This window comes from Carcharodon carcharias, chromosome 7 (assembly GCF_017639515.1).
Source record: "Carcharodon carcharias isolate sCarCar2 chromosome 7, sCarCar2.pri, whole genome shotgun sequence".
NCBI lineage: Eukaryota > Metazoa > Chordata > Chondrichthyes > Lamniformes > Lamnidae > Carcharodon > Carcharodon carcharias.
Genome location: NC_054473.1, coordinates 158,760,107 through 158,771,412, shown reverse-complemented (window position 1 = coordinate 158,771,412; position 11,306 = coordinate 158,760,107). Strand labels below are relative to the sequence as shown.

Here is an 11,306-nt window from a genome sequence, read left to right as displayed (position 1 = left end):
GAGAAATCACCAGGGCCAGATGGATTGTATCCAGGCTGTTGAAGGAAGCCAGGGAGGAAATAGGGGATGCTCTGATGATCATTTTCAAACTCTCGCTAGATGCAGGCGAGGTACCAGAGGATTAGAGGTCTGCAAATGTTGTACCATTATTTAAAAATGATGGAACACTCTTCACTTGCCTGGATGAGCGCAGCTCCAACAACACTCAAGAAGCTTGACACTATCCTGGACAAATCAGCCTGCTTGATTGGCACCCTGTCCACATTCACTCCTTCCATCACCATCGCACAGTGTGCACCATCTACAAGATGCACTGGCAGGAACTCAAGCCTCCTTTGACAGCACCTTCCAAACCCACAACCACTACCGTCTAGGAGGACAAGGGCAGCAGGTACATGGAAACACCACTGCCTACAAGTTCTCCTCCAAGCCACTCACTATCCTGACTTGGAATTATATTGCTGTTCCCTCACTGTCACTAGGTCAAAATCCTGGAACTCCCTCCCTAACAGCACTGTGGGTGTACCTACACCACATGGACTGCAACAGCTCACCACCACCTTTTCACAGACAACTAGGGCTGGGCAACAAATGTTGGCCTAGCTGGCGACACCCTCTTCCCATGAATGAATAAAAAAAACCAATGATTGTGGGGACGAACAAATGCCAGAATCTTGTATGAATAATTTTGTTATTTGGAATTGAACCCAAGTAACTTCTGATTCATGTGTGTGACAATATTGAAAAATTCAAAGTATAGGTACATAGCAAATAATCAAAGCCCATGGCACAATGTTTACTGCTCAGTCCAACATAATTAGCAAAATTGGCTACACAATCTTTGAAGTAATAGGAAACATTTTCCATCTTTATTGCAGTAAAACAATTAAACAAATTAAGGGTTTTGCTTACGCTCAGTAACACTATCTCATACAAGGATTTGATCAATGGATTCTAGCATAGAAAGGAGAGCAAGAAATTCAACTTCCATGAACCAAAAAGGATTTCAAACATAATTTCAGCCTAGGCCAAGATATTTATATGGTAGTGAATGGAAGGGATACCACAAAAATAGCTGAGTTGATCCATGACAGGTTTCACTTGATTTTCACTTGATATAAAAAGGAGAGAGTGGAATAATCAACCCCATTATGCATATCATTTTCAAGGTACACAGATGACTGGAGATGTTGAAAGTACATTCAACATTTTGCGCTTTAAACCCCAATCTCAATTTACAATCTATCATCATTATGGAAGCACATATCTTTAGAAACATGAACTTGTAATGGAGATTGAACTTCCTCAGCTGATATGTTAAGCAGTTTATAGTTTAGCCAAACCGTTCGTTAAGTGTTAGAAAATACAAAGTCTGTAATGTCTAAATGACTATTTGCTGTAGTGCAGGATATGCAATAGTAGAATATTTCTACATTTCTATGTACACCATGAAGGATTGGTTAAGATGCTGACTCTCTTGTATCCTCAGTCACACTTTCATTTACAGGGTCCTGTGATTGAAAAGGGACATTCTGGGCTAACATTTTCTTGGTTGCTGTGACAAGCTTGGAATAGTTTTCTGGATTATAATGTCTATGCTGTTTTGAATGCAGCAGAGGAGCTCTATCCTTGTTTTGTGATAAAAACATTGGAGGACGTCTCTGCTTTTCACCATCTTTCAAAGATTCTGGGAGTGGCTTCCGTTTGCTTTCTGGAAGCAACATGATGCACAGTACTGAGAGGACAGCAAAAGAAGCAAACACAACATGAAGGAGGAAGAAGCCGTGCTTATTGTGGAGATCCATCATTGGTGATGTTGCTTTTCCAATGCTGCCTGTTGCCATAATAAGGCCTAAGCCTGCACCTCTGTGGAAAGATTTTATAAAGATAAAAATTATGAATTTATGAATATAGGTGAAAATAGATAAGTGTTTCTGGAAAACTTGTAAGGTTAATTATAAAAAGTACATAAATGACCTAATTCATAAAAGGCCAAAATTGTTGTCAAAATAATGGTAAAGCATTATTCATGGGTAAATGGTACAGCAATTTTAGCCGGGGTGGGGGGGGTGCAAAAGGTATGTTGTTCAATGGCAATATCCAAAAATAGCTGTCTGAGTTTCACTGCTCCACCATTAGCTTCATGAGAACAGCATCTCAATCTTGACCTCCTGATTTTGTTTTAAAATATAAAATAACTTTCTAAGGTGACTTTATTGGGTAAAAAAAGAAAGTTTTAAGTACAAAAATAACAATGTGATGAGTGTCAATAAATAAAATCAATAATAAATGACAGTCAATCAACCTCTTTGGCAATAAAAATTAACTACTACAGGTGTGGAGTCTCATTTATTTAGGGGCTTGATCCCATTTTTGAGAGACTTAATCTTTCCTGTACATTAGTGTTCATAGCCGTTGCCAATGATTTGTGTGACTGAATACATCAAATTCAGTTTTATTTTATGGTACTCTGAGATCTGGGAGGAGGAGCGCAGGACAGAGACGGGAAGCTGCCGGCTGTGATCGGGTGATGAACTATAATAATCCAGGGCGGGCCAGAGCAGAGCAGGGGATAGGGAGCCTTCCCCACAGCAACTTCAGCGGCACCCGCCCCTGGCTAATTGAGCCTCCCCACTCCGGCTTCATCTGTGACCCCTCCCACGACCGGCTTCTTTTGCGGCACTCAGTGGAACAGAGGCTCAACAACTGCAAACAGTCAGGAAAGGGTCCAGGCTCTGGAGGCAGAGAGGGGGGGCAGAGAAAGAGAGCGAGGTGGGGGGCTTGGAAAACGGAACGAGGGGGGTGGCTTGGAAAACGGAACGAGGGGGGGGGCTTGGAAAACGGAGTGAGTGAGCGAGGGGGGTTGGAAAAAGGAGAGAGAGAGAGAGAGAGAGAGAGACAGGGAAAGGAGAGAGAGCGTGAGAGACTGGAGAGAGAGGGAGGGAGAGACAAAGAAACAGACAGTGGGAAAGGAGAGAGAGAGGAAAGGAGAGACAGTGAAGGGGTTGGGGCGGGGGGGGGGGAGGGGGGAAGAGAGAGAGAGAGAGAGAGAGAGAGAAAGAAAAAGAGACCCAGACAGAGAAAGAGATAGACAGAGAAAGGAAAGCAAGCAAAAAGATAGTTGAATTTCAGGTGTGCTGTGGATGGGACACAGAAACTGTGCTCCTCAGGGCTTGTTTGGGTGATTTAGTGTTATATAATTTCAATTTATATAGTATTTCTGTTATATTGTGATTTATTTCAATTTGCAAGCTATTCCAGCTAGTGCTGCAATATGTCTGGCACAGTATTTCAGTTTGTACATTGGTTTTTCCTTGCAAGAAATGTCTGAAGGAATCCAACTCTGGCTTTAACATTGATTCCTAAAGGAACCCATGATTCACTTTAAGTCGTTTCACTTAAAATCACAATTTTCAGGAATACAACCACAACTTTAAGTGAGGACTTTCTCTACAATTACTGGGTAAGTGGGGATATACCAAATGAAGGACCAGCACTTTCCAATTCAGGTAACAACAAGGAAGAACAGTGCAGCTTGTGGCCTATTATTTCAAAATGGCATGAGCTTATTCTTCCATTCTTCTGTGATTCAAATAGTAGACTACAAAATACCTGATGTGTTGGACCTCAGCTACTGAATCCTACTGCATGTACCAACCTGAGTTTCTGCTTCAACACTGACCAGCCTGTGATTTTGCCAGTATGGGGAGGTTTAAGGGTGGGGGGGGGGGGGCAGAAAAAGTCACAAGCCAAATACTGCAGACTGCACCTCGACAGGTGTTGAAAATAATTTGCAACTTTCAGATGTGAGTCAATTTTGAAATAAATTTATTAGAAGGACACTTCTACCTTTTCATTGTTACTTCTAGTACATTTGTAGTATTGGAAAGTATTATAATGTTGCAGGAATTTAATATTTGCCACTTTAATTCAAATTCAAGGTCTCAAACTCTAGTGACATGCCTGTAAAAAGTCAGAAAAAATTGGTATGTAAAAAATTAAATGAAAATGAACATAAAAAATACAATTGCTGTACTTACCGAACTACAGTTGGAATAACCTCACTGGCAAAAAATATGCTCAGTGTAACAACAGCATAGGCTGAGAAGAGACCCAGAATGGAAAGAGCCAGGTGAAAACCTTGATGGAGGTCTGGAGAAAAACAAAAAAAAAAACCTGTTGGTAGCATATTACCGAAGCACAAAAGCTCAAATCACTTGGCCAAATAGTTTGAGAATCATAGGGCAGAATTTTTTGTCCCATGGGCAGGCACGAGCCGGACCTGAATGAGAGTAAAATAATGCGTGATGATGTTGGGTGAGCATCCTTAAATCATTGCACACGCGCGCGATATTTTGCTCGGCGGGCGGGTGCAGGTGCCGGAGTGGCGCCCACCATTAATTCACAGGCCACGTAAGGCCCTTAACAGTCCAACAGACTGTGATTTTACCTTGCCCGTGCAATTTTCTGCTCATCGCACTGGCAGAAATCAGGCAGGTGGCCATCCAACATTTTCACAAACCTCATCCAAGGGTGGATTAAAGAGTCAGCAGCATTGCCAATGTGAGTAGTGAGAAGTTTTGGAGATAGTTAGCAGCTGGTTGCTTATTGGTACTTGGCAGCTATATCTCTGTTTGGGGCTTCATTCTTAGCATTTCCAGGCCTCATTTCAGGACTCATTGCTGTCTGCCAAGCCCCTGGAGGATTCAGACCATGTGAACCCTTCCAGGTATTAGACAGCCTTCTTTTACCCTGGTAACAGGGATTGTGGTCTCTGCTGGTGGCACCTACTCTGTGGAGGAACAGAGGGTCACAAGGGAGAGGAGGCCAGGTGTCCCAGTGCAGCTTCCAGGGGAGGGGCCTGTGGAAGGAGGGGTGCAGGCACAAGGGGCACAGGGCAGGCAGGTAATCCAAGGCAGACGGTGCAGCAGAAGGCACTACTATCCTGCTGCCAGGGTTTACAGGCGGCGATGCAGTTACCCCAATACGTCTGAGGTGCAATGCCGAAGGAGGCTCTGCCTCTCAAAGAAGGCCATGACCTCCATTTGCCAGATGATTGGGCCTAAGACCAGTTATGACTGTGCACCCCATGCCAGTGGCTCTGAAGGTAACAGTGCCCCTCAATTTCCATGCCTCCGGCTCTTTCCAGGGCTCAGTGGGGGATCTTTGCAAGTCTCCCAATCAACTGTCCACTGCTGCATCAAGCTGGTGACAGAAGCTTTGTTCAGGCGGGTACCTTTATTCTCTACCATACGGACGAGGTCAACCAGGCTAAGTGAGCCAGAGGCTTTGCAGTGATTGCTGGGTTCCCCCACATCCAGGATGCCATCGACTGCACATATGTGGTCATCAAGGTGCCAGAGGGTCATCTGGGTGCCTTTGTCAACAGAAAAGGATTCCACTCCATAAATGCAAATTCTGTAAGTCTGTGCAAGCAGTTCCCATGGAGTGTACATCCTGAGACACTCCCAGATGTCGAGGCTCTTCAGTGTTCCAGCCCAACTGGATGGATGGCTGCTGGGTCACAAGGGCTGTCCGCTGAAGAGATGGCTTATGACGCCTCTCTGCCATCCAGAACAGAGGCAGAATAGCGTTACAAGTCACACCTCCACAAGGGCGGTGATAGAGTGGACCATAGGTCTTCAAGATGCGCTTCCAATGCCTGGACCATTCATGGGGACCACTACAATGCCCACCAGAACTGGTGTCATTGATTGTGGTTACAATCAATCTCCACAATCTGGCACTGGCAAGGGGGTGCCCACTGGAGGAAGGGGATCTTGACACAGCTGCACAGGCCGCAGATGACGAGTCCAGTAGTGAGTCTGAAGATGAGCACGGTGAGAACACTGAGGGTGTGGAGCCAGACCCTGGTAGTCTCCAGGGAGGCAGGGACACCAGGGATGCCTTGATCCAATGCTCCTTCAGCTAGGCTACCAAAACTCAGTTTCAAACACATGCCAAGGTTGCCTCCTCCATCCCCGATGTCTGAAAGGACCCTTTCAACTGAACACAAAGGACACTTAGTGCCTGTGCAATAAAGTTCAAAAGGCACTTACATCCAGCATTACATACTGGCGTACCCTGTACCAATAAAATAAAAGGTGAAGCATACTCAGGCCATGACGACAAAAACAAAATTTATCCATTTTGACAATTACAAATTATTTATGTAAACTGCTCTGGTCTTCATTCCCAGACCAGTATAGATAAAGTAAACACAAATGAACATAAAATCACCCATGACCTGTCCCTCCTGTGCTCATGGTGCCTTTGACTTACATTTGCAAGTGCTCCCCACTCGTTGGCACCGACATTGGAGACAGCCTGCTGACTTGTTGGCCTTGATGACCTTAGTGGTCGTCCTCTGGCCAATGGAGCCTGTGCTCACCCCATCTAGGAGTGGCCAATGCCACACCTGGCATCTCCTCAGGCATCACAGCCTCGGACACCATGGTCACTGGCGGAGGGGCAGAGGAGCTGCTGCCGTCATCCGGAGTGCCCTGAGAGGAGGCTGCAGAGATGACAGGCAGCTTGTGTGCCAACGCGAAGTAGCTCTGCACTTACCCGCACACCACTGATGGACGGACACTTAGCTGGGATACTGGATGCCTTATCCATCTCCCACACTGACACTCACCACCTGAGGTCAGTGCCAGTGTGAGGGCTTGCAGGTTCGAGCGCAACCCGAGGAATCCTTCACTCTGTCCCCGGAGCTGCCTCTCTCTGAGTGTCGCCACTCTCCCAATGGAGGAGGCAGTGCGTTCGTCCATGACGGTTAACACAGTGCTCACGCTTCACATGGACTCCTCCATCATGGAGATCATGGCTCGCAGGCCCTCATGGATCTCTGCCAGATCCTCCTGCACATCTCACTGGACATCCATCGTCTGCTGCCTATAGGACGACTCCAGAGGCTCATCATCAGCCTTCGACTGACCATGGTCCTGGTCTCCAGCAGTTCTCTGACTGTGCGCACCTCAAATGACTGTGAAGTGCCCTCACCAACGTGTGCCAAGATACTAGCTGCCACTCTAATGCCCACTGAGAAGCTGGTATCTGTGCTGGTGCCTGCTTCAGACAGCGGATGTGACACAGGTGAAAATGATGCCCAGTAGTCCTCTGGTGTCAGGGTGGCCCTTCGGGGTCTGCAGATTGGACACCTGCTGGCGAACCTAAAAGGGAGAAGGAGATGTCATTAGTTAAAGTCATCACACTGTCATTGCACGTGCCAGGCACACAGGTGAGATAATGGAGATCTGTATCACAGTGCCATCGTCTTTCAATGATCAATGGGTCTCCAAGTTTGAGGCTTCCATCAATGAGGAGACTACACGAGAATGGTTGCACAATCTGAAACTCTCACCTTTTTGCACTGCGCTCTTACCTTCAACTGGACCCTCCACCTCTCCACACCCGGTTGCACGGGGAGCATGCCGGCTCTCGAGCTCTAGGGTGCCGTTTGAATCAGGAGAGCAGCAGCAGGTTAGGCGGGCCTCTGCTTGTACATGCCCTCTCCACTTGGTTATGGCTCTTCTGCTCCTGAAAGGACAGAGGAGCATTGATTAGTCCACTCTGTACCTGCAGCGTCATTGCAGCCTCGCCAACTCCAGCTGAGGAACACCTCACAGGGCACATCCAAGTCGTGGCCCTTGAGTGCTAGGCACTCAGTCCAAGCAGCCAGGGCTCACCCCTTTGGCCAGCTCCAACGTGTTGACAGTTAGCACTCAGGCTCTAGCATCCCTGAGGTCCATCAGGGGACGGTCAGACCTTAGCACTTCTGCACACTTATCCATGCCAGCACGATACTCACCCTTCCAGAGTGCAGCAGGTCATTGAAACGCTTCCGGCACTGCACCCATGTTCAATGCACCATGTCATGGCTGCTCACCAGGGCTGCCACTTCCTCCCTTGCCCTCTTTGTGAAATGCAGTGGCCGCCTCCTCCTATCTCTGGGTACAAAGGTGTCCCTCCTGGCAGCCACCTCCTCCAGGAGGACAGTGAGGCACTCATCAGAAAAGCAGGGTGGCCGAGTGCCCACCAGACCTGCCCCACGGCCTGCTGTTTGCAGCCGCACAACTCCATCGTTACAACGGTGAACAGATGTCCTTCCCTGGCAGCCTTTCTGGGGCTGCTTGGGCCATTCCTGAGCCAGCTGCCAGGTCGCCATTGGTCAGTGGCCGACAGGCCCCCACCTGGTCCTTCCTGGTCTGTGTAGAGTTGCGTTTCATGCTGTGTGGGTCTTAATTGGCCTTCCAGCGAGAAATCGTGTCAGTGCCTGATTGTGGGCGACGGTCGATTTCGTGGCTGCTCCAGAGGCCCGCCCACTGCACTCGCCCGAAAAGGGAAAATTTCTGCCCATAGTGTATCCTGTTGTTTTTACTAGCACCAGATTTGGCATAACTGCATTTGTCACAGACTGAGGCACTGTAAACAATCATAGGGCATTAGTACATTTAAAAAAAGTAGGGGTGGGCCATATACTCCCTTCAAACCTGATCCGCCATTCAATAAGGTTATGGCTAAAATTTTACAAACCTTCATTTTTCAGCCCAATCTCCATATCCCTCAATTCCCTTAGTGCCCAAAAATCTATCAATTTCAGTCTTGAACGCATTCAATAACTTAAATCCATGGCTATCTTGGGTAGAGAATTTTAAATATTCACAATCCTCTGAAGGAACTGTTATCCTGAGACTACTATCAGGCTCAGCAGCCTGGGGAAACAGCTTCTCAGAAGGTTTACCAGGGTAGATGCCAAGAATTTTATATGTTTCAATGAAATCATCTCTCTTTCTTCTGAACTCCAGCGAATGTCGGCCCATTTTACTCAATTTCTCCTCTTAGGACATCTCTTTTTTCCTAGGAATCAATCAAGTGAAATTTCTTTGCACTCCGTCTAAGGCTAGTATACCTTTCTTTAGGCAAAAAACCAAAACTGTACATAGTACTCCAGGTGTAATCTCACCAAAGCAAGACCACCTTATTCTTATGATCCAATCCCCATGAAACAATAGCTAGCATACACCTGGCTTCCTAATTCTTTGTTGTATCCGCATGTTAGCTTTCTGTAATTCGTGTACAAGGACATACAAAACCCTATGAATCCCAACATCTACTATAATAAAAGCAAAATGGCAAAAAATGCAAATTACTGTCCCCTTCTTTGTATCATCAGCAAACTTGGATATATTACATTCAGTTCCCTTCTCTAAGTCATTGATATAGATTGCAAATAGCTGAGATTCAAGCACTGATCTTTGTAGCACTTCAATAGTTACATCCTGCCATTCTGAAAACGACCTGTTTATACCTTTTCTCCCATTTTCTATCGATGAACTAATCTTCAATCCAAACTATTACTCCCAATACCTTAAACCCATTGTTAGCGTCTAAGTGAGTGCCTTCAGAGAATCCAAATATACTACATCAGATGGTTCCCTGATCAACTCTGCTAGTTACATCCTCAAAAATTAATAGATTTCACAAACATGGTTGCTCTTCGTAGCACTGCGTTGACTCTAACCAATTTGTGAATTTAAGTGTTTTTTTTAACCACATCCTTAATAATAGATTCTCTTGTTTTCCCTACTACTGATGTCAGGCTAGCTGCCCTCTTGTTTTCCATTTTCGCTCTCCTTCCTTTCTTGAACAAGGTTATATTTGCTACCTTCGAATCCATGGGAACCATTCTAGAATCTAGGGAACTCTGGAAGATCAAAATCAATACATTCACTATCTCTGCAGTTGATTATTTTAGAACTCTAGGATATAGGCCATTAGGTCCTAGGACTGTTAGCTTTTAGCCCATTAGTTTCTCCAGTATGTTTTCTATTACTGATAATAATTACTTTAAGTTCCTCACTCTCATGAGGCCTTTGGTTCCCCACACTTTCTGGTATATTGTGTGTGTCTTCTTACTGGTCAAAAAAAGACAAGGAATAATTGTTATTAATGTCTCTGCCATTTCCTTATTCTCTATTATAATTCCTCCCATCTCTACCTCTAAGGGACCCATGTTTTCTTTTGTTGATTTTTTAAACAAATACTTGTAAAAGCTTTTACAATCTGTTTTAATATTTCTTGCTGGTTTACTCTCATCCTATTATCTCCTTCTTTATTACTTTCATGCACATCCTTTGCGAATTTTGAAAACCTTCCCAATCCTCAGGCTTACAATGTTGCCAAGAAGTGTCGTAAGCCTCTATTAATTGAATACTATCCCTAACTTTGCTACTTAACCTTGGCTGTAGCGTTTCTCCAGTAGGGTTTTCATTCCTTGAGGAAATGAATATTCAATGAGAATTGTGATGTTTCTTTAAATGTTGGCCATTATTTATCTACAATCATATCTTTTAATTTACTTGCCCACTTTACCTCAGCCAACTCATGCCTCCCTAATTGCATGTGTTTAAAATTTAAGACCCTAGTTTCAGACTTAACTACATCACTCTCACACTTAATACTAAATTTCATTATATTATATTATGTCTACTTGCTCCAAATGGGTTTGCCCAATCTAGAAGACTAAAAGCCTCCAGGTCACCCTTGTTATTATTATTGCTTCCCCAATTTGCTGCCTTATACTCTGTGCAGCATTGTGATTACTGTTAGGGAGCCTAATAAACTATTTACAGCAGTGTCTTCTGCTCTTTGTCCATTTGTTAGCTCTACCCACACTGACTCTGCTTTGTTGTGTTAAGATTTATTCTCACTACTGACTTTACCAGGGCTATCCCAGCTTCTTTTCCATTTTGCCTATCTTCACTGGGATATTTAAATCCTAACCTTGATAACCCTGCTACTTCTCAGTAATGCCTACTAGCTCAAACCCATTTATGGCTATTTGTCCTACAAATTCATCTGTTTCATTACAAAAGTTTTGTGCATTCCACTATAGCACTTTAAATATACATATAGAGCGCTTTAAGTAAATTCACTTCATCACCTAGGCAGCACTCTTTGAAAGGCAAATAAAATGCAGATATCACATTTGGATCACAGAACCCGAATTTTCTTCCACTGAAATTAAAGAGAAATTGAGCAGGGTTCTGTAATGGATGTGCAATCCTCCAGTTATATCCTTTTTTGTGCTTTGCCCAGTGCATGAAAATTTAAATTTACTCCAGACTGAGAAAGACCCTAGAGCTAACTTGGTTCCTGGTCGAGCAACATTTTGACTTTTAAAAGTCTCATCCTTGTTTTCAAATCCCTCCTTGATCTCACAACCCCGATTTCTGTAATGTTCCCCCACCCCATAACCCTCAGATATCTCTGCTCTTCTAATTCTGGCCTCTTAAGGATCC

The 11,306-nt window shown here is 44.8% G+C and overlaps 1 protein-coding gene across 2 annotated transcripts in view; it reads right to left on the bottom strand.

Moving 5' to 3' along the window:
* Positions 1-871: 871 nt before the first annotated feature.
* Positions 872-11,306, bottom strand: part of slc22a31 (solute carrier family 22 member 31) — a 60,826-nt gene continuing 50,391 nt past the window's right edge. For both annotated transcript variants that reach the window (XM_041192106.1, XM_041192108.1), the window contains 2 exons: positions 4,041-4,152; positions 872-1,866 (listed from right to left, as the gene is read on the bottom strand). In XM_041192106.1, coding sequence (XP_041048040.1) covers positions 1,461-1,866; positions 4,041-4,152 — 518 coding nt within the window. In that variant the 3' untranslated portion in view covers positions 872-1,460. The remainder of the gene's footprint in view (positions 1,867-4,040; positions 4,153-11,306) is intronic.